The 26511-nt window shown below is 36.7% G+C and overlaps 4 protein-coding genes across 8 annotated transcripts; 1 reads left to right on the top strand and 3 right to left on the bottom strand.

Annotated features, from left to right (window-relative positions):
• The first annotated feature begins 3735 nt into the window (after nucleotides 1-3735).
• Nucleotides 3736-5978, top strand: LOC110747990 (AAA-ATPase At3g50940-like). Its single transcript, XM_021948039.2, has 2 exons — nucleotides 3736-5339; nucleotides 5458-5978. The coding sequence occupies exons 1-2, from the start codon at nucleotides 4377-4379 to the stop codon at nucleotides 5848-5850; spliced, it is 1356 nt and encodes a 451-aa protein (XP_021803731.2). The 5' UTR covers nucleotides 3736-4376; the 3' UTR covers nucleotides 5851-5978.
• Nucleotides 5979-6115: 137 nt separating this feature from the next.
• On the bottom strand, nucleotides 6116-10766 carry LOC110771572 (phosphatidylinositol/phosphatidylcholine transfer protein SFH8). The gene is made up of 14 exons (XM_021975894.2): nucleotides 10443-10766; nucleotides 9764-10061; nucleotides 9523-9622; nucleotides 9122-9388; nucleotides 8930-9007; nucleotides 8703-8804; nucleotides 8558-8607; nucleotides 8368-8467; nucleotides 8176-8274; nucleotides 7950-8063; nucleotides 7600-7732; nucleotides 6974-7377; nucleotides 6514-6588; nucleotides 6116-6398 (listed from the first exon to the last, which is right to left on the bottom strand). Exons 1-14 carry the CDS (start codon nucleotides 10474-10476, stop codon nucleotides 6378-6380), a joined length of 1875 nt encoding a protein of 624 aa, XP_021831586.1. The 5' UTR covers nucleotides 10477-10766; the 3' UTR covers nucleotides 6116-6377.
• A 1042-nt stretch (nucleotides 10767-11808) lies between these two features.
• On the bottom strand, nucleotides 11809-15574 carry LOC110771575 (bifunctional nuclease 1). 3 transcript variants are annotated; one of them, XM_021975898.2, is made up of 12 exons: nucleotides 15467-15574; nucleotides 15149-15291; nucleotides 14471-14788; nucleotides 14047-14217; nucleotides 13881-13930; nucleotides 13663-13719; nucleotides 13494-13559; nucleotides 13244-13318; nucleotides 12925-13043; nucleotides 12434-12525; nucleotides 12206-12261; nucleotides 11809-12029 (listed from the first exon to the last, which is right to left on the bottom strand). In XM_021975898.2, exons 3-11 carry the CDS (start codon nucleotides 14769-14771, stop codon nucleotides 12209-12211), a joined length of 984 nt encoding a protein of 327 aa, XP_021831590.1. In that variant the 5' UTR covers nucleotides 14772-14788; nucleotides 15149-15291; nucleotides 15467-15574; the 3' UTR covers nucleotides 11809-12029; nucleotides 12206-12208. The 3 variants fall into 3 exon arrangements, with proteins under 3 accessions (XP_021831590.1, XP_021831591.1, XP_021831589.1); XM_021975899.2 differs by having other exon boundaries at nucleotides 15124-15553; XM_021975897.2 differs by having other exon boundaries at nucleotides 15149-15552.
• Nucleotides 15575-17564: 1990 nt separating this feature from the next.
• LOC110771524 (basic helix-loop-helix (bHLH) DNA-binding superfamily protein) lies at nucleotides 17565-21836 on the bottom strand. 3 transcript variants are annotated; one of them, XM_088250201.1, is made up of 8 exons: nucleotides 21456-21834; nucleotides 21178-21337; nucleotides 19881-20649; nucleotides 19280-19408; nucleotides 19131-19196; nucleotides 18954-19019; nucleotides 18221-18280; nucleotides 17565-18005 (listed from the first exon to the last, which is right to left on the bottom strand). In XM_088250201.1, the coding sequence occupies exons 2-8, from the start codon at nucleotides 21306-21308 to the stop codon at nucleotides 17850-17852; spliced, it is 1377 nt and encodes a 458-aa protein (XP_088106327.1). In that variant the 5' UTR covers nucleotides 21309-21337; nucleotides 21456-21834; the 3' UTR covers nucleotides 17565-17849. The 3 variants fall into 3 exon arrangements, with proteins under 3 accessions (XP_088106327.1, XP_021831527.1, XP_021831526.1); XM_021975835.2 differs by having other exon boundaries at nucleotides 18960-19019; nucleotides 21178-21836; XM_021975834.2 differs by having other exon boundaries at nucleotides 21178-21834.
• Nucleotides 21837-26511: the final 4675 nt, after the last annotated feature.

The following is a 26511-nucleotide window of genomic DNA, read 5'->3' as shown; positions in this document are numbered from 1 at the left end:
TATCCAAATTTGAGTCACATTGGATACATATTGAAATCTCAGGCCTTCCTACACCAAGCTTGGTTCAGAAGAATCATTTCTTTTCAGCAAACAAAAGAAAACCACATGGGTTGGCAGCAAAAGTCAGCCACAATTGAACACCTTTGAAAACCCATGTGAAGAAAGCTTCAAGAGCAGCAAAAGAAGTATGAGATGGAATTGATTCCAACCACACTAACATAGACAAGATGAAGTGAGAGTTATGGGTTGTATTAAAAGAGGAATGTTGGTGTTGGAATTCATCATGATGTTCCTCCCTCTTAGCCCTATAAATAGAGAAGTCTTCAAACTTCAAAACACACCCCAAGGGGGGGAGCTCTCAAACACTTCTCTAGAGCTCCCCTCCCTTCTCTCCCTCAAATTCTCTTAGTTTCTCTTTCTAGTTTTCAATTATTATAATGAAATCTTTGGGCTGAAATTCTCCTTAAGTTTTTTTTAGTTCCACTTTACTTTTCATTGTTATGTAAATTCTTTTCTTTAGTTTCAAGTTTAATTAGTTTCCAAGTTTCAATTATGGTTTTTGTTCTTATTCATTATGCTTATAAGTTAATATGCTAGTTTGAATGATTGATCACCATTTAGGCTGACATGTTAGCTATCTTGGTTTGAATTAAGAGTAGACACCATATTTTAATTCGAATTGAACTATGAATAGGAAGAGTATGTATGGACATTCGACAACAGGGATTAGATACATACTTGGTTGTTTAAAATGTTCTTCTTTGCTTAATGGATTCCTAATGCTTAGTTTAGGTTAGACAACAGATGATCAAATTAGGGAATTAGGAATACAAGGTTAGGACCAAACACCATGGCTTAATCATACTTTAGCTAGAATCAATCCGTTAATCTAATTGAACTTGGGAACTTATCTGCTTGAGTTATTTTCTTTTCTTTCTTTCTTGTTTTTCTGTTTTATGTAGGAAAACTGAATTGGATTATTCAATCACCAATCCCTGTGGAATCGACCTCGTACTTACATATGTTATACTACCGAACAGCTCGTGCACTTGCGAGTATCACAAGTTGAGGATGCAGCTGAATCCATTTTGGTGCAGCTGAATCAACGCAACATGGAACTGCTGTGGAACATCTTTTCTGCCCCTTGTTCCTTCTATAATCGCTATTTATAAACGTGCCCAGAAATGACACATTGGTGGGTAACAAACAAAAAACGAGCGAAAAATTAGCAGAAAAGAAAAGAAAGAGCCAGTCAATTCACTGGTAAGAAAGCTGGGCCAAAATTTGATCATGTCCGCTTGAGAGATCCAAAATTTAGGCTCCAGTTGATGGCGCAAAAAGCATATAGTTTGGCCCATTTATAATAAGCGCAACTGAGGCTCAATAATCTCAAATTAGGAGGCTATTTAAGGAGGCCAATTTCATCATAAAAACATTTAAAATGTTGAAGTCTCATGATTTCTTTACATTTGTTGATGTTGAGATTGACCTCCTCATTTTAAATTCCTCATTATAGCCTCTCCGATTAACTAGGGTCGGCATACAGTGTGGCCCATTAGAGATGAAGTCAGCTCGCCAATAATGACAAAATTGGTCCATTGAATGGTCAAAATAGGTCCACAATGGCCGCCTAAAGGCCCATAGATGACAAAGCAGGGCCACTAAAGCCCAAGATGACAAAATAAGCCCACGGCCCAGAAACCACAAAATAGTCTATGACGGGCCCGTCAACGACAAAATAGGGCCATAGGAGGTACAGTACACGACAAAATATGGCCAATGAAGAGTTCATAAACGACAAAATAGGCCCAATGTAGGGCCGTAGATGACAAAATAGGCCCACTAACGTGTCTAAAACGACTAAATAGACCCATGAAGGCTTCATAAGCAACAAAATAGGCCCAATTAATGGTTCAAAACGACAAAATAGGCCCAATTAAGGGCTCATAAACGACAAAATAGGCTCGTTGCTTATAGACTTGTCTTGCCTTCGGAACTACTGTGGATTCACGATGTGTTTCATGTATCTATGTTATGGAAGTACATTTCCAATTCATCTCATGTTTTGGAATTTCAACCAGTGGAGTTGAATGAAGACTTGACTTGTAAGGAACAACCAGTGCAGATTTTGGACAGACAGGAAAATGTCTTCTTTCTTGCACCCAAGAACGAATTAACGATTAAAAGCATCGAGGTTATTCCGAAGTCCGTTTTAGATTGGTGAGTTAGGGTTAGGATTGGAGATTTTCTAGAGGTTGAAGAACTCACAAAATTTCAATAAATAGGAATCGATCCCATGGCTGTTCGGCGACGAAATTGAAACCCTAGCGAGATGAGTAGAGGATAGTGCGAGGACGACGAACGAACTGGGGACCAAATGCATCGATGATGTAGAGGACTGAACTCCATGTCAGCCGTCCATTTCTTTAACAAAATATTTTATGGTTAAAAGTAGGCCACGTCATTTTTTTCTTAAGCATGGTGTGGCTTTTGTATTGTTCTTCGTGTTGTTAATAGATTTTGAGCGACGTTGGCAAAAGCAAAAAAATAGATTTCGAGCGAGATTTCTAAACTTAGGGGGGGTGTATTGAATTGAGATTTTAAAAGACTATTTATGGATAAATAAGTCCAGTGGATTTTAAAAGACTATTTAGGAATGTAATGACTTATAAGATTTTTTTAAAAGATTTTTATAATCAAGATTGTTTACGTTTAGATTTTAAAAGATTTATATCATAAGAATTTATAAGATTTGAAAGGACCACATGGATTTTTTACTTTTATGATGCTAACCAACCAACTTATTAGATGATGAGCAATGGCAATAGTTCAATAGTTCAACCAAATTATTCAATAACAAAGAAATTATAATTTTAATAAAGAAAAGTAAAACCCAATACAATTTTCTCAATCTTTTAATAGCCAATTTGATGTAGCTTCATTTCTTCGTCATCAATATCTTCTTTCTCCATTTCATTACCTTCATACATGCTCGGTTGTGACATTATACGTATATAAAAAAATATATGAGACTGCAAAACAATAAAAAGAAGAAAATAAAAGCTGTAAAAAAACTAAAAGCTGTCCATGTTTACTAAAAGCTGTCTTTCTCTTTATGTATGTGAAAAAAACTATAATATGTATGTGAAAAAAACTAAAAGCTGTCTTTCTCTTTACTAAAAAAAAAACTATCAATCTGGAAGGATAAGAATTGAGCAAGAAAATCCCATATAAAGAATAATCACAAGAAACAAATTATCAAGACCAAGAACATTAGGCAGCTAAAAGGGACTGATTCAAACAAACGCCGACCATTGAAATCATTAAAGACTAATCCCAAGCACAACCAAAATACTTTAATCAAATTACAAAGAACAATAGTTCAACCAGAGCATGGTTAATGGAAGTCAATCTTTGGTCCTCAATAAACGAATACAAAAATTTACCAGCGACTAATACAAAAGACAAAAACAATTGTAGCAGCAAAGTCGCCATATAAACAATTATATTCTGATTGGGTTGACCAAAGCTGTTTTGTTCATTTGAATTTTCTTACAAGTGAGGGCAGAGAGCCAATGACCTTGCTGGTGAAGCTGGATATGGAGTTTGAATTTATATCATAAGCTTTGGATGTTGAAGTTGGCTTTGAGAGAAGGCGAAGTGGATGAGCACAAAAAACAATCTCACGTTAAAAAAAAAGTCTCATGGGTTAGGGTGGGATTTGAGATAGGGTTTGATATTCATACATCTCACTAAAAAGTCTCACACAATCTCGCATTTGAAAAAATCTTTCGAAATTAACAAGTTTTTGAATACCATAAGACTTTTTGTTACTTGTTTAAAGTCTTGATTGAATACCACAAGATTTTGACACTCTTTTTAAAAAAATCCTAATAGTCTTAATGGAATACCACAAGACTTGTTTTGATTATTTAAAAGTCTTAATTGAATACCACAAGACTTATTTATCTCAAAATAGTCTTTTAAAATCTCAATTGAATACACCCCCTTTAATTTCCAAATGTCTACCAGCACAGATTTCTAAACTTAATTTCATAAGATAATTTAAGTTGTTAAACGAATTAAAATTTGGATTAAGTTGGATTGAATTATTTGAAGATAAGTTTACTTAAAAAACCAGGTGTCAATAGAGAAGAGAAAAAAGTAATAAAATAAAGTCGCAAGACAATCGTGGAGAAACCACCGACCTAAACTTGAATCTTCAGTATCCCTACTTTCTTGTTATTGATTGTCTTTCTCACCAAGCAAACCCGAAGATAAAACCCTACAAAAACCTTCGCATCATCGTTATCACCCGCAATATCATCACTAAATTAGAAAAAATCATCACTAAATTAGAAAAAAACAGAAGAAGAATGTGGTGCTCACAGGAAAATCTACCCTCCCCGAAAACCATTCTATCAGCGGCGGCATCACTCGCCGCATCGGCAATTCTATTCCGAACGATTGCAAACGACCTCATCCCCGATGTCGTCCAAAATTCCTTCTACTCGCGCCTCCAAAAGCTGTCGTCCCAGATCACCGTCGTCGTGGAAGAGCTGGACGGCCTGACGCCTAACGAAATGTTCGAGGCGGCCAACCTCTATCTGGGCACCCTGCTATCTACCTCTACGCGACGAATCAAAGTCAACAAGCCCGAAAAGGAGAAGCAGTTGCTGGTCACTATAGACAAGAACCAAGGGCTCGTTGATTATTTCAAAGGCGTCAACTTCAAGTGGGTTTTGGTCACCAGCCAAAAACCAGCCTCCAATGGCAAACGTGAGGATCATTCACAGTCCGAGGTTCGACAATTGGAGCTCAGCTTCCATAAGAAGCACAGGGACATGGTGCTCAGCTCTTACTTGCCCTACATTCTGAACAAGTCCAAAGAAATCAAAGAGGAGAGAAAAGTGGTGAAGCTCCACACAGTCGACTATAACGGCACTGACTATTGGGGTTCCATAAACCTTGATCATCCGGCGACTTTCGATACCATGGCGATGGACCCGGAGATTAAGAAGGCGTTGATTGAGGACCTTGATCGGTTCAGAGAGAGGAAGGAGTATTATAGGAGAGTAGGCAAGGCTTGGAAACGCGGGTACTTGCTGTTTGGACCGCCCGGCACTGGTAAATCAAGCTTGGTTGCAGCCATGGCTAATTATCTGAAATTTGATATTTTTGACTTGGATTTGAAGGAAGTTCAATGCAATTCTGATTTGAGAAGGTTGTTGATTGGCACCAAGAGCCGATCCATATTGGTCATCGAGGATATAGATTGTTCAGTTGAGTTGCAAAACAGGGATGCTGAGAATGAACCCAAAACTGTTGAAGACGACAAGGTAATATAAGCTCACTACTCCCCTGTTTCACCCCCTCCCCTAACATTGCCTGTATGGAAAATATATATCATATAATTCACAAGTTGGGTTCTTAATGTCTTTCTTTCTTAATTTACAGATTACCCTCTCTGGTCTATTGAACTTCATTGACGGATTGTGGTCAACCTGTGGAGAGGAGAGAATCATTGTGTTCACCACAAATCACAAGGACCGACTTGATCCAGCGTTGCTGCGACCTGGTCGGATGGACCTGCACATCCACCTGTCCTACTGCACCTTCAGTGGTTTCAAGACATTGGCATACAATTACTTGCGGATTCAAGAGCACCCACTTTTTGGAGATATTGAGAAGTTGCTAGATTATTACAAGGCACAAGCAACACCTGCTGAAGTTGCTGGAGAGCTGCTGAAGAGTGATGATGCTCAAGTTTCCCTTCAAGGTCTTATCACATTCCTCCAAAGCAAGAACAAGATGGAAACTGCATGGCAGGATATTACGGTAGGCAAATGAATATGGACAAAGCAGTATCTTAATGCTCTTTACCTTTTTCAATTGATACGATACGAGTTCCCTAGAGATAGAATTTTTTTTCTAAAACATTCAATTTATATGAAATCGTGTTCACTAACCATGAAAATAACTTAATTACCAAGCCTGCAATTTAGTATAATCACTCCTGTTGTATCCAAACGAGGTGAGTAGAGTATATCAATGTTGCAGATGACGAGAGCCATACCCTATAGCAGATGTTATAAACATTAAAGGTTCTAACATATTTCGTGGTGAATTTCTCCATATTATAACTACAGTATCAAAATAAATTAGAGAGTCATTGCGCATGCGCAGGCAGAAGACCTTGAGGAATGTTGTACAATACTCTTCATTATTTACAATATTATAACGCGTAGGAAGCTTATAAACAGAAACAGCAGCACCTCTGGAAGACAAACTTGGTATATCGAAAATATATTTTAAACATAACAAGCGAAGATAGCCACCATATCACCACGCAAGTCCTCTTGAAACAGAGACTCTCTTCACCAGCAAGACCCTTTTTTCTGTTTCATACCAACAGAGACGGGCACAATTTTCAGTTTCATTCGCAAAATATAGAAAAGCCTGCATTGATTAAATCTTTCAACTACAGATGAAGGAGCAAAATCTTTAACTAACCCGAAGCTTGGCCTGTTCTTGCCTGTCTATATATGCAAGAAGTTCTTCCTGCCTCATTAAAGCTTCATGCAGAGCCTAGTCAGGAAGAAGCATGAAATCACAATTAAATCATCAAAATGATCGAAAAATGCAAGGAATAACAAAGATGAATATATAAACTGACCAAAATATGCAAATATCAAAAGATAGGCATATATAACCCTTGTTAACATATAATGACGACTGTATACTTGACAAAAAATCTAGATTGATTCATAAGAAAAAAAAAGGATTCAGGAAATGGAGAGAACTGGTGAAATCATATTTAGACCAGTAGTTGTAACTAGTGAACATTGTATATCTACATTTCAGTCAACCATGTTGGTACACCAGATATCTTCATAGGTAAAAACAAGCAATGAATCACTACTGTTGGTAAGTCGGCACAAACAAACGGTTATCATATGAGAGACAAAATTACCTTTTTTGTGGCAATCAACTCTGCTTCTAACGCATCTACACGACAAACAGCAGCATTCAATAGCTCCACTTTCTCATAAGGCATCTCAAAAGGCTTTGCTTGCAGCATGCCTACCTTCTCCTCAAGTTCACCAAGCTTCTGCAAAGCAGATGAGAGAAGGTTAGCCCCGCTAAACCCTGGAGCAGGTGATGGAGGCCGGAGTTCCTCCATGGGAACTGTGTCAGCAGTCAGGTCAGGAATGTCGTGAGCAGAATCCAAAACAGAGTTTGGAAGTTTCTTAGTCGCCCGTAATGCAACAGATCGGATTAGCATAACAAGGGCTACAAAGAATGCCACAAGCATAGTCCAGACATGAGCCAAGATTCCATCTGGTTTTTTCCCCAAAGATCTTGGTGAAGATGCCCCTGCAATGTATTCCAATGAGAAGAGAGAGAGAGAGAGAGAGAGAGAGAGAGAGAGAGAGAGAGAGAGAGAGAGAGAGAGAGAGAGAGAGATTACTGCCAAGAAAGAGCATAACTCTTATAGTAGCAGGGCGTTTGTAAATATAAGATGTGTTTAAATTACTGCCAAGAAAGAAATAACGCTATGTCACAGGGTACAGTGAAAGCATAACTAAGATTCCAAACCTCTAGAAGTAAGTGGATTTTGTTGCAAGACTGGTTTCTTCCATCCAATATCCACAGCCTTGTCAACCATGGGAACGTATTCATCGTACTCCGACAAACCAGCAGAGCTACTTGCTTTACCAACCACCCTAGCCTAAACAAGCATTGAAGCATACCATCAATGAGCTCAAAATTCAGATGACATGATATGAACATACACACGTGTAATTGCTAATAAAGGAAGTGATGCTAAAACCTTTCATGAAATTTATTAGATTGGTTCTACATGTTTTTCCTGCTAAGGATTCTCAAATGACGTATGTTGCTGAACATTCTCAAATGACAGATATTGTTTGAATAGAGACACTTACTTCTTCACAAACGGGAGTCAACTTAGGTTGTATGTAGCTCCTAGTTGCTTTAGGTGAAGCAATTTCTTCCACTTCAGATCCCGACTCTGCGGTAGATGTATCACTACTTCTTATCTGAATTAACAATATAAACATAGCATCAGAAGGAAGAATTTTTTTTGGATCAATTCTAAAATAAACATACAGATCCATTGTAGACATAGTAGGATGGTCTAATATTCCGTACCATTGGAATACGTGGCTTATCAGAAGCAATTATCCTTCCCTCACTGTTAGAAACTGTAACTATTTGTCTGAAACATTGTGCTTCGCCACTAAGTACCATCTGCAAGCAAAAATCATTACATGTAAGCCATACAAAGCACAGTTTCAAGAAGAAGAAAAGGTGACACAAATATAATAATTAATCTAACAGAACCTTTAATATGTTTGGGTCATTCCATGGCCCCTTATCAGACCTCATACAACCTCCCTGATTGGAACAGGTACAGCTACCACCCAGAAATTCTGGCAACTCACTAAAAGGAGCCAAAATATTTCAACATCTAATAGTTAAGACAACTGAACAATAAATAACCCGCATACCCACAAAGAAAAGCATCAATCACCTTGCATCGATTATTTCAAGTAATTTGCTCTGGTACTTGTTACCCAGAACCTGAAAAAAGAAATAAAAAATAAAAAATCAGCTGACCCTGTTGAGAACTTCAGTCCATAGAAACATCCAATGGTCTGATGTATCGTCAACCATACATGAATTTTTGCAGTTGTTCTAGCATCAAGAAATGCTTTAACTGTAGGCCAGAGCATCCTAAAACCAGGACCAGCATTAATTATAAACATTCGGCAAAGTGTCTGCAAATACGGAATTGATAAATTAGAAGATATGCTTCATTGGATTTAATAACAATTACCACATATATTGAAAAAGGCATCAATTATTGAAAGCTAATATGGCATTAGTTATCAAGTCTGCATACCTCAGGATAGTTGTCACTATCAATCTTCTGCAGCCGTACCATGAGATCTCGGGCAGACTTGGTAAAGTTTTTCCAACCCTGAAAAGTACACAATTTGAGGGAGCAAACCAAAACGTTGATGTAGTCTATTATGCCAATATTGAAAATTCCAAGCACAATTCAAAATAAATATCATGTCAATTGAAAGCATACCACGCCTTGAACATCTAAAATTGTTGTGCTTGAATCTATATGCCTCTTTGCAGCAATAGAACAGGCAGGAAACTTAATGGCGAAACTCCTTTCAAACTCCTGCACATGGTATCTCACATACCGTTCCAAAGAACTCACTTGCATGAGCTTACTGGGATCAACTTTCCCCAATCTTTCGATATAAACAGGTCTTCCCTCTTTGTCAACACCATGATAACACTGCGGGTAGTACTTTAGAACTTCATTCAGCTCACTGAACTCAAAATCCTAGAAGAAAAAGTAAGAATGTGAGTACTATTTCTGCTGATGGGTGGCATAACAACGTCATTAAAGAAACAAAGATTCAAGTATGCACTGCAGAGCAAGAAAATCTAAGTTACATGAAACTGTTGAAAATTTACCTCCAAAATTGTGTCAGTACCAAATTCTTTCCTCCATTGAATCATGCTGGCCCACATATGCTTTGCTTTCTCGATATCAAACTTTCTTGCTACCAAAAATCTGCAACAGAATAACTCCTCAGGAAGAACCCACACAAGGAAACAGAAAAACCAAACTTCCCATATTGAATATTTTTTTGCAGGAAAAAACCTTCTTTTTCGTTACTCTTATTTTTTTGAAGAAAAAAGGGAAAATGAATACCTCAACAACATATGATAGTCATCAAGTCTTGGAGGTAGCAATTCTTCCAAGATAAGTGCCTGCCGAAATGCATCAACAGCCCGTAGCTCCTCAACGTCCCGTACATCCTCAATTGAAACAGAAGTGAGCCGACTGCTACTTTTCCTCCTTTTCTTCTTGAGAGAATGTCTGAATTTACTAGACGCATCGATTGCTTTCTTCTTCAGGTTCCCAATTCTAGTCCTCCTATCGTCCTCTGAATTCTCATAATCTGACTTCCTTTCTTTTCTCTCGTCATGGCTGGAGAACCCCTCAAAACCTAAAGAGCGTTAACAAAGTTACCATCATCAAGTCCTAATGCTACCATCAACATCGTTTTTCTTAGCATAAATCTTGTTACAAGCAATGTAACAATCCAATTCTAGTCGAAGATTAAAAAAAATTAAGTATCTCTCCCAAAGCATGTAAGAACAAACGAGGGCCACACCCAAAACCCTAGAGACTAGTACGCAAAATTCAAACCCCCCTCCCCAATTCAAAACCCTAGAACTCGCAAAAGCAAAAGAGATCTCGGATAACTAAACCACACGGAAAATTTCACAAAAGTCTTAAGAATAAGAAATATAAAGAATAGAAAGCAAGAATTGAAAACAATTAACGAACAGAAAATATAGGAATGGGTCAATGAAAGTGAACTCACAAGGCCTGGCAAATCGATCGAGTGGTCCGGACATGGTCACGTTCTGAGAGCTGAGACGCAAAAGCAAGAGTTCCTATTTCTAAATTTCTAATTCTAAGCGATAAAACAAGACCAGAATTGGGGATTTGAGGTCGAAGACAGTCAGAGACTCTTCATGTTGTTCGGGACCTCAGGGTTCTGAGCTCGACAAAGTTCAGACTGAGACAGAAAAGTTTGAAGCCACAGAAAGCCAATTTATGATGAAATTGCTAGTATCACGTAACCAACGTACGATTTAAATCAAATTTAATTGATAATATAGCTATTGGCCAAAGCCGAAGCCAAAAGGGTGTAACACGGGAAATGACGGTGACGTATTGTACGTTATATCCCGTTTATATAGCGCCATATGTCCCCTGCTGCGAGGATGAAATGCGTCAGACTTGGCGGGAATTTCACAACGGCGTTACGGCGGTTGGTCTCTTCTCTTTCCTTCTTTTCAAGAGATCAATATAATTTATGAAATTAATTAAGGGGCCCATTAATTAATTATGTGTCATGTCTGATGTCTGCTCATCAACGGAAGCTGTTAGTGCTAAATTTTATTTTGTGATGAGCCTTCAAATTTTTATTAGTGGACGGCATAATTATAATTTGAGAGATTGCGTTGAGATGAAACCTATATAAGGACTCTGATCAATTATCTCAAAACAGCAAAATCATGACGCGTGTAGCTAAATAAGGCCAGGGTGAATAATCCGTTTTTTCCTTCTTTTACACGTTTCTTCTTTTTATCATAACGTTGGTACGTTAGGGCACTGAACGCCAAAAATGCCATGGTTGGTTGGTTGGTGACAGTACGATATGATATCCCCACCCCATGTATGAATTATTTGATGAATCCAAAAATATCCTGTGGAAGAGGAGAAGAACTTGGATTGCATGTCAAGAGAGAGCATTACTTTGCTATCCCACCCAAACATCCTTATTATGCATAACATTGAAATGTGAAATCCTTATTATGCATGACAGAGCGTGAATAGTTGCAAAACAATGTTATCTTTGTGATATACAAATTTTTCTAATGAAGGAGATATTGATCTCCTCCGTGAGCTATTGTTTGTGTTGACTTAAAATCCAAACTTTTACATATGGAGCCTTTGTGAGATTTGCATACATCGGAAAAGAATGGAGAGACTTTTGGCACTGTAGAACCAGCCATTGCCATTTGCAAGTCTTCATTTGCAGGACGGCGATACATCAAATCAGTTTTAACTTGAAGTGAAAACATTATGCTTGCAAAGAAAGTAAAGCATCTGATCCAGCAAATGCTATAACTTGGTTGGCATGGATCGCGCATGCCATGCAGTAAATCAGACGACAACCATTCAATTAACCGAATAATTAGCACAAAACCGACAAGTGCCATTACATTTCCAATAAAGTTTATCAATATTATACATATATATTATATTATATTCACAGACTTTTTACATTATATATAAGAAGAGCAGAGCAGGGATGCACGGTGAATTACTGCTGTAGGCGAGCTCATCAACTTCGAAGAATGGTGTCTATGTACAATTTTTATATCTCTAGGAACAGAAGCTGAAAAAATAATATAACATATCAGTATTTTCATCAGAAAAATAGAAAATAAAAAACCGATAATCTACAATGAATTTTTTCTTCTTCTCTCACTAGTCACTAGGGAGGGTAGAGAGTCTTGCAGTTATGTTTCAAAGTTTTAACTAATAATTTGGTAATGATAGCGAGCTTCTTACCCGTTATGCCAAGTTCCTTCTAGCACGAAGTTGGAGGAGTTTGTCCCTCCACTGTGCTGCAAGTGAAGATGAAAAAAATGAGATTGAAAAGCTCCAACAACTTCGGCACAAATACACAAACAAACAACTAACGACTTGCAACAATAATGGGCACCCAACGACTTGTAACATCACAGAACGTTTCCCCTCACAAAAGATATTTACCCTCGATAGGTAAAACATACTTACCAGCATCTCTATAGCGTTCCTCAACTGCAGCAATTAGCATGTTGCGCACAAGATTAAACTCCTTTGTTTCAACACATGGTTGACCACTCGGCCTGAAACCATATAAAGTTACAATTAGCATCTATTTCATTGAAAGATGAATTTTGAGGGCAATTCTTTCTTGCTCAGATTATAATGCAACGCAGACACCAATCTTAACCATCAATCAACCCCTTCTAGCCAATTGGAATATGCATACATTTCAAACACCTTTCTGCACGAATTTCAGAAAGACTGAACAAGCATTTACGTATACCATAGGCAACCATCTGATCAGTCAGATTGCATTCCTTAACAGCTCATCTTATTCAAGCCCAACTAAATGAACTTTATAAAGTCCACTGAACCTTGGGATCTAAACCACATTCCAAGACAAGCTTCACAAATTCAACTCCAGAATAACCCCTTCGAGATAGAAAAAAAGATACATCTCTAGGACATCCAAAACTTACCGATCCAGCTCAGTAAATAATAATCCATCTGAAGCAGGGGCATGACTTGAGAGCTTTCCAGATTCGATAACTCTCATTCCATCACTATATGCCAGGTACTTGTTGACTTGAATGGGAACCTGCACAGAATGTGAAAAGGATACAGTTGATAACTAAACTGTTACCAACTATTTGGGGCCTTAATACTCTTGTAGATTACTACATTCCTTGATTTCTGAACATTCTAAAGGTTCAAAGAAATTAGTAGGTAATTTAATTCTAAGCAATCTTACATCTAAGATTCAGAAAGTAGATATCTTAAGCAGCACAATCAGCGTACCTTGCATCTTACAGCAATGTTGATGGCATCTGAAGGCCGAAGGTCGAAGCTGACACACTCTGTCTCACTACCAGCCTGTGATCACTTCTAACAGAGTGTCACTATACCACTAACCCACTAAAAAATTGATGTTCCAGAATTAATGCAGTCCCTCCCCCCTTTTCCCCACCCCAAATGACAATAATATAATAGGAATATTAATAATAACTATAACAATAAAAAATAATCCAAATGAAGGGAAGGTATATGCCTTTCTGAGGTATAACTGAGCAAAATACGCCTCATGTACTCTCTTGGTGACTCTGACAAGTCGGACCTGCAGAGATTGAAAACAAAAAATTACAAAAAAAGATCATGAAGAATGCATTTGTAACAGACATGAATTATTATATTGTAACAGAAGAAAATATCGCACATACCTCATAACCCATCTTGTCAATCATCTCCCTGACCACTTGATACATAGTTGGCCTAGCCTGGAAACCAAATACCAAGAATTATAGATTTTTTGAATTCCTCTCGTATGCAAATCCAATATGCTGACGAAGTTTAATTCTGCCAGCTCAACAAACCCAGAAAGAAAAACAAAAACAAAATCTTAATTCAAATGGAAGGACGATAGGGAGAGCAACCATACAATTGGAACATTGCGCACTGCTGCCATGAGCAACACACTGGGCATCTCCACTGCAATCAAAGGTAAACCCAACTTCAAATTGACATAAAGTTAAAGAGATTTCGGATGTAAATTCCAAAATACAAAATTCGTAATATTAAAGAGTAGTCGTTCAATATTAACATACAAACAATTATTGGGAGAAGAAGACCAGTCCCATCTTCCATCTTCAACACAATGGCAGGATGTGGAGCATAATCGGGAAGATGGCCCCCCTGAGGGTTGTTATGGACACACCTCATGTGCCTACCATCCCTCATTTTGATCATGAATCCATCAATTCCACTCTTCACCTCAACTACACCAAAAACCAAAGGAAAAACACTTATCATTCAACGGTTCATAGGAAATAACAGTACACAAAATCAGGAAACAAAATTATAGTAATATCACGACCACTGTTGCCACCATATTTATGCAACAAGAAACGAACAGACTGCTAAGAATTTTTTATGTTATGTCATTAAGCGCTAAATTATAACGATTCATGATTACAATTCTAAGCTGGAATTAGCGGTTACGAAAAATGAGGTGCCGATGGCATAGCGTACCGGCTTCAAGTACACTGGAGTTGACATAATCTTCATCATTTTCATTGAAATTCTCGGCCATACTTCCATTACCATTTGATGAAGAACTGAAAGTACAATGCACTCTTGTGCATTTTCGTGCATTTTGAGGGCGAGAAACAAAACCCGCCTTTGTGATGCAACCGCTGACCCCTCTGAATGTACATAATTCACTTCTAAGAAGCCTAGCCTTCACCAAAGGGCCTACCACTGGCAGAGTGTCATACCCCGATTGCTTTGCGCGAACAGTGGGGCAAATTACTGGCCCTTGCAAAGAAACCATGGTACCTTCTCCAAAATCTACCACAAAATAAATAAAATAAAGATGAAGTGCTGTTTGGTTACCGAGAAAATACATGAAATTAAAAGAGTGATTCTCTTTTCAGCATATTTCGATAAATTCCCATGTTTGATTATCATGAAACGAGGATATGAGCTATTGATATGTTAATCTATAATCTGATAATTAAGTCATGATTTAGTGAAGTTAAAATGATACAATTAACAACAAAAATTAAAATCCACTCTCACTCACTCTCTCTCTCTCTTTCAAGTTTCAAGCACCAAATAGTCAGCTGGAAGTGTTAGAGAGCATCAATCACAGATATGAAACCAGATCAGAACCAAAATCAGACCTTAAGGCCTTGAAAAGCTCTCTACCTTTCAAAAACAAAGATCTACGGTCAGAAGTCTTTAATCACCGATCAAAGCTTTCTCACCCTTCCGTTTTCCGGAGCTTTTGTCTCACCGATGCTGCATAAATTTTCACGGATTCCGGAATCCGATTCCGATATATTAATTTCCTGAAGGAAAGCGATTGACGATGAGTATGAAATTAACGCAAAATCCTCAAAGATCTGAATCGAATAAAGCTTGCGATCGAATGATCGGAAGAAAAAAAACAGAGGGGAAGTGAAAGAAAGCTTATAGATGAAGCAATTGAAGCTTGTTTGGATTGAAGAAAATTGGAGAAATTACCGACAAGGAGGATCACATATAAAAAAAAGGAGAGATGGGGGAGAAGATAAGAGATTCTTCCTTCGTATAATTGTATTGTACGAAGAGAAAGATACCTTTAAAATGCTTGAAGTGCTTGGGGGAGAGCATGATGAATAAACTACGTTTTTAAAATTACGGTTCTATCCCCTTCAGAAAAGAAGCTGATTTGTCAAGTGATGGAGGGTATTTGTGACCTTTGACCGAAGTGGATAATACCGGTCTGACTGAAAGTAGCGGCTGCGCGCGTAGAATGACATCATTACATGATCTGAGGTGCAACAGTGCCGGCGGCCGACGAGATCAATATTACTTACCTGACTGCCACGTGTGTTCTTTCTCCAGGGGGATCTGGATAAGGCTTCTCTCTCTCTCTCTCTCAAAAATATCAAAATTCTGTTTTCTTCCTCAAAATATCAGTGTGTGGATTTCACTCGGAACCCTTTGTTTTTACTCCTCTTTTAGCTTTTGTTTACACTTGGGCCGTGAAACGTGATTGCAGTTCAATTCTCTTCTTTTTGGGCTATAAAAATGGCAGCTTCGCCAGTAAATAATAACTTGATGGAGCCCAAGCCAAACAAACATTGTGTGTGTGTGTGTATTATTTGTGGGGTAAGAAAAAAGTGGTAGTTGGATTCTTATGTGGGATGTATTTATTAGATTTCTTTTTTTGCTACTCTTGATTTATTGAAAATTTACATAATAATTTATTAAGAGTAATTCTTCATTTCAAAATTTTAGGGAAAAAAAAAATGAGAATAGTCAAAAAGCAGCTGGCAATTTGTTTTGACGTGGCTTGAGATGGTGATCTGGCAAATACCCTTTTTTAGTTTTTTAGTAGAAATACGAGAACTTACCAGTAAAATAAGGAATCATCAATATGGCAATTGATCTTTGAGCATATGTAAACGTCACCGAGTTGTTTTTTAGGTTGTTGTAAGTTGTAACTATTGTTAGTTTAATAAAGTAAACGATTAATTAAGAGACAACTCGCAATTCTATAATTAATATGGTACATAAATGAATGAAAGCAACTTGCCCCTAATTTATGCAACTTTTACTTGGGGTTAGTCTACCAAATGATGTCACCCGAAACATATAATAGACGTTTCGCCATAAAATTGTATGACTTTATTACTAATATATATTTTAATATACGCTATAGTCTAAATTACAAGGGAGAGGATAGTGGGAGATTCTATTTGTAGCCTTAAGTGTGGGGTTTTCTTACTAATACTCTATTATGTCATCAGAGGTAGTCCAACAATTAATTTAAATTTCAAATATAAGACATTTTTGTTAATGCTTTAATTTATAATTAAGTTTCTTGAATAGAATGTATTGATATGAAAAGGAAGTTCCCTCAAAATAGAGCCAAACAGAAAACGCAAAAGAAAATAGATCAAAGATGGTCCCCAGAAGCCAATATTGTCATCTTGCTGAGTAAACCATGATAGAAACTTTGACAAAAATATGGAGGTAGAGAGTAGTTGGAATTGTATGCACAAGTCGACAAACTATTGGCCTCTCATCTCATTGGAAAGTAGATTTGCAACTTCTTCACTTTCAAACAAGGCATGGCACCAATGGTCCCAAGTCCTACCGCCACTCTTTACTCTCAATCTATTTTTTATGAACCTAAAAAATACGTTTTATTATTATTAATTTATTAAATACAAAATTGTTTAACGGCGGTGACAAAACACCATACGGTGGAAGGCATCATCTAAGAGCATGTCCACCCATAAGGGCTAAGTCTAGGGCAAGGGCAAGCAAGGGCTGCCACTATTCATGTGAATAGTGTCAGCCTTGCCATTTGTGGTTCCACCCATGGGGGCTAAGTCTAGGGCAAGTCTAAGGCAAGAAAGGAAAAAAATATTATGCAACAAAATATAAACAATTTAGAAAATGAATAAAATTGTTATGTATTTATAAGGAAAGCATCTATAACAAGAATTCTATAGTGAGGGCCTGGGAAATGTAGTGTCCAAATTTTTGCCCGGCTTTGTTTGTATCGTTCTCTGTCCTTTTGGTGGTTTGCAATGAATTAGAACTTCAATAAAAAAAGAAAATATCCAAATACAATCAAAATGCTTAGTTAAACTTTTATTGATCGAAAAATTGAGTACATAAATTACGTGAAAGAAGGTCCCCTAGGTGCCAGAAGATCTATAAATGGTACACATGAATTGTTAATGGATCAAACTTGGTCCATTCTGGAATTGTTGACAGGATGACCAAATTTGCTCCATTAAACTTTGGAGGGGGTCGAAGATTTCACTAGTATGGACTTAGAAGAGTAAGCCAGTATTTAATTTGCCCAATACTCTTAACTTATATGATCAAGTAAAATATAACATTAATGTTAAGTCCCTCCCCCAAAGTTAGGCGCTGGCCAAATGCTTCCACCCTCACCAACGTCACTTGTCACATAAGACATGCACGATAAAGGAACGAGGCACAATCCTCTACTTCTAAGATCTCGCTTTGTTTCGCCATTTCCATTGATCTCTGTCACACCCTGAAATTATGGTTAACAATGCGTCATTTAAACTAATTAAGAAAATCAATTTAGCCATGAAATGTATTACAACAACATTTTTCACAAGCAAGATGCATGTAGGGTGAACAAAAACAAAATACTATTTTGCAACAATTTTCAGGCATGTAAATCACATGATTAGACTGACGAAATCACGACATTATTGTTGGTACGGATATCTCAATAATTCTTACCCCTTGCATTGTTTTACAGGATTTGTTGCGTGATGACTTCATATATGGGACGCTTAGGGTCTGCACACAAAACGTGTAAAATGAATAAAAAACTATATCCTTATAAAAGCACAAGCAGAAAATTGAATTTGCTTCAATAATTGAAAGTAGTCTTCCCCTTTCTATCAAGCATCCCATCATATTATCAATCGAGCGGGAGATGTTCTTGTTAAAATAGTGAATGTATGTCGCTTTTAGATCCCAAGTTCCAATTAAGATAAGACCAGAGGCCAGACAAGAATGAAGGTCGTGAGTGACCAAAGTTGTTTCCTTTTTGTTCCTTTAGGAGATTGATGAGACTAATTTATCTTCTTCTTCATCTCTCGTTATTTATCTTCCTAGTTCAATCCAAACGAGCCACATGGGCATGACAAGACCAGACCAGAGACATGATCGTTTGTATATGCTTCAGTGCATCCCAGACTATATATAAGATACGTCTTGGGAAAGTTCACTTCAAGAAATTGATCGTGGAGATAAGGCTCAAAACTTGAAAAGCATGCCCAGGGAAAACCCTAGCGGCCAGCGCCATACACATGTTAATCAACGTACGTACGAAATGCTTAACGTAGGACAGTTGGGTTTCTATTGTAGAAAGCATCTCCGTACCTTAATTTGGCAGGTTTGGTGTGGTCTCGACATTATTATTTGATCTCTAAATTAAAGCATGATTAAGATTAAATCACTGAAATACCTCGACCTGGTTTTGAAGGAATTTGATGTATCCGATAGCCTCCATCAGAACGGATGCTGTGTCTGTCTGCAATATAGACTTGCTAATTAAATTCAACTGAAACACATTAAACAGAGAAAATACAAGTTTTCTTTTTTCAATATTTCTAAAGTGAGAGAGAAGTAGAGAAATAATTACCTTTCCAAAGGGTGCCACCAATTGCTGAAGAGCTGCGATTCTATCTCCCAGTTTCTCCTTCCTAACCTGTACAAATGCCAAAAACTGTTGATGGTACACATCAAAGCAAGTAATTTTCAGCTTAATTAATCACAAGGTTAATTTGGCACCTTAAAGGGTGGGCATGCAGTGCGCGACTCCAATCGCGATTTCTTTGGTGCAGTTGCTTGAGTTACCTTTGGCTCGATCGAACTGCCGGGTCGCTTCACCTCTGTTATTTCATTGTCGAAAGATGATATCTTTGAATTCCAAAAGACGAAAAATCAGTATTTGAAAGAAAGAAAGAAAAGAAAAGAAAAGCCTTCTGAAAAAAGGAGATGCACACACATTGTATAAAGTTGAAGCTACCCCCAATGTTGCAAAAAGGGGAGGCTCTACATTTTCTTTTGATGCCATATAAGCAAATAAAGATTTTAGAATAAAGTGTATTAACTTTTGAATTTTGGATTTATTTTTCCTAAACCTAAATAGAAAAGTAACTTCTGATTAATTTCATTACGTTTATACTCTTTGACTTGAATTATAGTTTAGCAAATTGTCACAATATGATATATGCTTTACATGATTATTAGGGTTCAAATTTATATGTATACCATGAATTATTAACTACACATAATTAATTAGTGGAATGTGCAGAGTAAAAACTATTTTTAAAAATAAAATATACGCAGCTGGTTTGACTAGCTAGGGTAAGAAGAGAAGAAAACGCACCTTATTATTATTGCCGCACGATAGCCTATGAGGGTCAGTTGATTGATGAATCTGTTGAAGAGTAGCAAACGAATCATGCGTTTCCTTGTATAAGCCAAGGGTATCATGTGAATTAGGCTGCGTGCTAAAACTACTACTAGTCCCGGTACTAAATCTTGCAGCAGCGCCTAAGAGATCCATGGCCTGCAAGTTCATGTCCAAGCTAGAGCTTGAGATTGACGACGAAGACAACGACCGGTTCAAGTTGGAAACATTTATGCTTGGATAAATTTGGCTGAAGTGGCCTCCTGATCTGCTAGGCATCCCCGGCGGCACGCCTCCAATTAGATTAGAATTGTGGAGTAGATGATGATGATGATCATTTGAGTAAAACTCTCCAGCTGATGAAATTTGGTGGTGATGAGGATTGATAATACTATTGAGTTGACAGCCAGAAGACAAAGTCTTGAGCAAGAGCTTCTCACTGAGGTCATTCATGATCAATTGGTCTTTTTCCTCATTCTTCATACATTGGTAATACTGATCATGATCTATACTAGCTGACGCGGCGGCGCTGGTCAGCATTTCTGTTAATTTTGGGAAGGAATTATGATGATGGTGATGATGATCTGAGGAGGATGATGAAGTGAGCTCTTCCTTAATTTTAGCAAGGTCATGGGGAGACTGATGCTCACTAGTAATATTGGTGAGCCAGTGAAAGCCCAAGTCTGGTACCATGGAACTGTTGAGGGGATCCAAGCCTGAATTTGATGAGTTAACACTACTGCTCCTGCACAATTTAAATGTAATGAACACTACTCATGAGAAAATAAAAATAAAAATACATAAATATTAATTCCAAATTAAAAGGGGTCAGCAACTAGTGCCCCCTTTTCTCATTAGTTTTTTTGTTTCATTCAATTCAACAACAAAATTGTTGATAACTATTTAAGTTTTTATTCTTCATTAATTATATATGGCACGCATGAAGTTTTCCATATATATACTGGTGCAAGTATATATTTGTACATTTCATCGTGAACTTTAATTATTTAAATTCCAAAGCAATATTCCAACTGGAAACAGCTTGAACCTATTTGAAACATTTTCATAATTAACAAGAACCTAACAGAGAAGCAAATTTCTGGTTGTCATTTCAGCATGCAGTTCCTGACTGATATGAACATCAAATCAAAATAGAAAAAAGATTAAAGAAACAATAAAAATTCCAAATTTTCTAAAGCTCTGCATTTATGAACAGCCAAATGTTCATTAATTATTGAATGCTCAGAGAGAAAGAGAGAGGAGTGAGACTTACAAAGTGGCAGAAGGGGTCCAAGCATGCTTGGTTCCAACTGCATAGCAAGATGGGGTAGCTGCTAAAGAAGAAGACCCAACAAGATTCTCTTGGAGCTGATGATGTTGGTGATGGAGATTTGCAGACTCCATATATAATGATATAATTGTTTTCGAAAAAGCTTGAAAATCCCAAGATAAGCAATAAATTAAGATTAATTAAGTAAGTAACTAGCTTTGCTCCAGGAATCTCTCACACAATTCAAAGAAAACCCAGTTCAGGTTGTGACACCCGCATACCTTTGGTGGTTGCTTTTAGCTAAGCTAGACACTTTTCTCAGTTTCCTCTTTACTCTTTCAAGTTTACATATCCTTATGTATTGATTAAAGTAGCCTTGAAAAGAAAGAAAGAAAGAAAGAGAGAGCGTGAGTACTTATTATTCATCTCCATACCTCTCTCTCTGACTTTAATTTTTTTTATATTTTCTTTTCAGGCTTTCTCTCTCTTTTTCTCTCCTCTACCTAGCTATATATATATATATTTCTTTTTGCACCCTCTCTGCAATTACAGGCGGATGATTATATACTTCCTCTACGCCATGATTAAAATCCCTGCCTTCAATCCCAAGGCTGTCAACCAGGTCTCAGAAGAGAAATGATGGTAACCACACGCTTTACCCTCTCTCTCTCTCTCAACCCCACATGTCCAAGGATGTTTATGTATATATCCCATTTGCAATGGTGGGGTATAAGTAGTAAATAGGGGATTTCTCTCATTTGGAATGGTGGGTATAAGTAGCAAATAGAACTTCTCTGCAGTGAACTACTCTCCAGTTCTATCGAGTGAATGCGATCAATCCAATTCTATCCAATGATATGCTAATTAAGCTCAAGTTTTGTGTCATAAAATAAATAGAACATTTATTATTAGGACACCACTATGGATGGTTTAGTTCTATAAAAAGAGATTAAATATGATTAAATATTAATTAACAAACATATTCACCTAGGCACGTTGATTAGAAACAAGATTTCACCCGGGCATATATATATATTTCTGAAAATGCATTCAATATTAATTCAAATTTACTAAGAAAATCTCAATGCGAGTGAATGATGAACTCTTCTCTAAATCGCTTATGAGTTTGTGTATGCTATCAGTATTGTCGTGGCAATTAGTATTGCTTATATCATGAATATTATTTGCTTTTTGGTAAAATCTCTCCTTGGGTTTTCGGTGGTGAACATCACTTCCATTAATTAAAGTGCACGTACATGTTGGGCATGGTAATCTTCAAGAGGGACAATAGAGGACGATGATTGCAACCTTCCCCCTTTCTTTTTGGTGTTTCAGATGCACACGCAGACACAAATTAAGCATTTGATGTGAACCCTTGTGCTATCAGCAAGCATATCTACGTTGAACGCAGACTTCTATCATCACAAATAGTACTCCTAGCTACCAAAAGCCACGAACATAGCTAGCCAAAAGCTTTATGTATGTGTATAGATATATATATATGATTTTTTGAATGAAGCAGGCTATCTTTTTATCTTGACAATATCTATATATAGTAATGCATGTGTGCATGTGGCCCTTGTGTTTATATCTGAACGACATCAAATTAATCTCCTGGGAGGAATTAGGAGTAGTTCAAGTAATCAAAGATCGTTCATCAGAATAATAATTTATTTATATTATGGTTGCACGCGATGAATTTTCATTGATACTTTGGTTTTGGTTGCACACGATGAATATGGTGAGATGGTTTTTTACTGAGTGAGGAATGGCTGGTCCCAAAAAGAGATTTTCATTTATGCGTAGGTTCAACGACAGTACAGTTGCTTGTTATAGTTGGTTGGTCAATATGACTGGTCTCTACTTTTTAGCTTTTGGTTTTAGATTTTTTAAAGCATCTTTGCGAGACATGGAATTGGAAGCTGAGTAGGTTATACGAAAATTGAAGATCACATCATTCCATATCGAAGACTCGTTGTTATATCTGTACACAACACTGATAACAAGTTTGCATGCTTACTTAGCTGCATAATCTATCTTTCTAGGCCTATCTCCTTCCTTCCTTTACGATGACCATCAACACGCACGTCGGTCGATCTTCTTTAGTAGGATCCACTTGTTTTATATATGTGAGAGAGTTGGAGGACTAAAATAACACGAAAATTAGTTGAATCATCAAAAAATTGAACTCAGATATATAAATTCATGATCATTGCAGTTGAAAACCCTATATTGAATAACTAGTACAAAACTTGTAAATGGGAATTAACAAGACATAGATTAATATTAAGAATCTTTAAAAATATATATAATAAATAGGTAGATGCGAAAATGAATAAATATTTTCTATCTTCAGTTCACGTACGTCCGACAGACATTCTGGATGGCATAATATAAGTAGTATTGCTGCCATGCCCCGGCCCAGATCTTGAGGTGAGGAAGCAAAAATGAGAGAAGCAGGGGCGGCAGGCATTCATTCCTTATTCAAGGGTAGAATAATATGACGGTTGGTTGCGATGAGGATTTAAAAAATATAAATAAATAAAAATCTGAGATCTTGATTATTGTTCAATCATATCTCCTGGCTAGTGGCAAACAATTACTCTAACCCAAAAAAAACTCTTGCCCAGACAAAATATAATTTTTTTTTTATGAACACCCTGTAAATACATGACTTGTTGTCTGCTACTTTTAAAGATATGCCAACAGTAGTATTAATTTGCAAGTGCATCATTGTGCATGTATGAGCAATGGGGAGAGAGACTGGCTCGAGAGCTAATTCAACTGCAAAATGGGAGCTTGCGTTAGATTAGATTAGCCTCACTAGTTAATCATAATTATAAGTCTAGGAAATAATAGATATATATATTCGTGAATTTGGACTCTCCACTCAAATTATTTGTGAATGAGAGAGAGAGAGAGAGAGAGAGAGAGAGAGAGAGAGAGAGAGAGAGAGAGCTTAAGATTAAGAATGAAATAAAAATTAAATTATGATTAAGTTGTCATTCTCCATCAAAGAAGGGGTTATAATTAATAATTTGATTAGCCCCACAAAAGTTCACATCAGACGAAAAAAGGGGAATGTGAGATCAGATCATCAGAGCATGGGCAAGCTCAACTTTTCTTTTAGCATACCCACCCATCTTACAAACTACATTAATTTATTTCTTCCAACTATTTTTTTCTTTAAAGCTTTTCTTCTTTATCGAGAGCTTTTTCTTTCTCTCCTTCTTTCCCTTTGCTTGTCACCTTTTCCATATTTCCTAGTCTCACTATCTTCCAAGATTCATTTCACTAAAGCTGCTTCTACATCTGGTTTACAAAAGAAATTTCAATTATTATTTTCACTTTCATGATTCTTCAAAGATTCGTACATCTTAAGAATTCTTTTCCTTTTCCATTTCTTTTTTTAATTTCAAAAGCCTTTAATTAATGTGTAATTAATCAATCCCCATTTTATATGTTTATATGCAATACGCTACTAAGCAACCAGCACCATATTCTCTTCTCTGTTGGCTTCAACAAAAAATATTTATCTCATAGGCTTTTTTGTTTTGTTAATGGGTTGGGTTGTCAATGGTCTTATTTATCAAGTTGTAAATCGGCCTTTTAGTGTGTTAATGAGTTGTACATAACATGCGTGAAAGTTTTACTTCAAAATTCTTTGTTTTAAAGTCAATATTTATTTATTAATGAAATTCACTTGTAATGTCGAGTTTAGTATATAATTTTCATCGAGCCGGCTTTCAAATCCTTGATGATTCATTCTCACAACTTTTTGGTATAAAATATAGAGACATACATAAAATTTTGTTTAGCAGTTTAATAATTTTGCTTGGTAATGATTTTCTCATCAACCTTAGAATCATTCTCCAATATATCACGAAGATAATGACATGTGGGAAAAGAAAGCCTCGTCACGAGCTCTAGTAAAACAAATTAACCAAACTAGTGATCTTCGGTTGAAAGGTCATTTCTCTACCTTCTTTAATGCATGTGCAAAGGAGTGAAGCTAATTATAACTTGGTCTGTCTGAAAAAGACTAAGACGAAGAAGAAGAAGAAGAAGAAGAAGAAGAAAAAGAAGAAGAAGAAAAGAAATGCTGTGAGTGGGTAAGGATGTGGACTTCAATTTGAAACCAATTAACAAGCATCTCCTTACAAGTTACATATATGGATGGATGATGGGTCCATACACTATACATACATATAATAATTCTAATAAACTCATGAGCATTAATTATTAATTTAATCTTAATTTTGTCCCATAACCCACTAAAAAGCAAGTTGTTATCATTAATGACTTTAGGGTCCATCACCATCATTAAACTAAATAGAAATAACAGCTCTTTTTTTGTAGTCTTTGCCAGTCAACGCCAGGGTCATCTGTGGCACTTAGAGGTTACAAATTACAATATAATATAGACCTTCACCTACTTTATTGTAAACTTTTTCAGACATATGAATAATGTTTTTGTCTAATTACTTTAGTATAATTGGTACGTACATAACCATAATGTTGAATTAGCTTCATTGTCTTGTAATTAATCTTTAAGAAGCGAATTAGAACCTTCTTAATTCACATCCTAATCACTAACCAAAGCCGTCAGCTTTACATTTAGTGAAACTATTGCCAAACCCAAAAAGCTTCGATCTGCAATCTCTTCGAGTATCTTAGTCTGGTTGATATCATTAGCTGGCGGAGAGATTCTAACTAAGCTCATATGTATATATATGTGTGTGTGTGTAAGGTCTAGCTAATCATACTTAGAAGATGCTCAAACAACTTTAGTCTCTGCAAATAAGAGCACATTATCTTTGGCAAGTAAAGTTTGTCTTGACGTTAAGGTAAACATCAAAATTTATATGTAGATATTATTTATACATAAAAAGAAATGAGCACTAGTTCTCTTTTCCCGTCATTAAAGAAGAAGATTATTATTTACAATTATACAACTCTCGTGTTAAACACTTTATAGCTAGGTACTAATTAAGAAGTTGTTAATTAAGATACTATTTAATTTCCTTCAATTGTTTAACATGGATCATTATTTTGGTGATGCTTTCCTCCACTTGAGTATAAAATGAACTTTTAGGTCAAATACATATGGCAAAACCCTTAAAAGGAGGTCGTAAAGTTGCAGGATTTAAAGGTGTCTCGAGAAGAAGACAAATCACAGGAACAGGAGAATATATGCTTGTCAAGGTTAGGGGCATGAAATCCAACACCAAGGGGCCATACACTTTTTTTTTGTTTCATTGCTTTCTATGCCCACTGAACCATGGATGATAATAATAATTCCTTATTCTGTGCGATTCCTTCATCTTCCTAGCTAGC

This window comes from Prunus avium, chromosome 1, assembly GCF_965620075.1.
Source record: "Prunus avium chromosome 1, drPruAviu1.hap1.1, whole genome shotgun sequence".
Classification (NCBI taxonomy): Eukaryota; Viridiplantae; Streptophyta; class Magnoliopsida; order Rosales; family Rosaceae; genus Prunus; species Prunus avium.
This window is presented reverse-complemented; position numbering and strand designations above follow the sequence as displayed.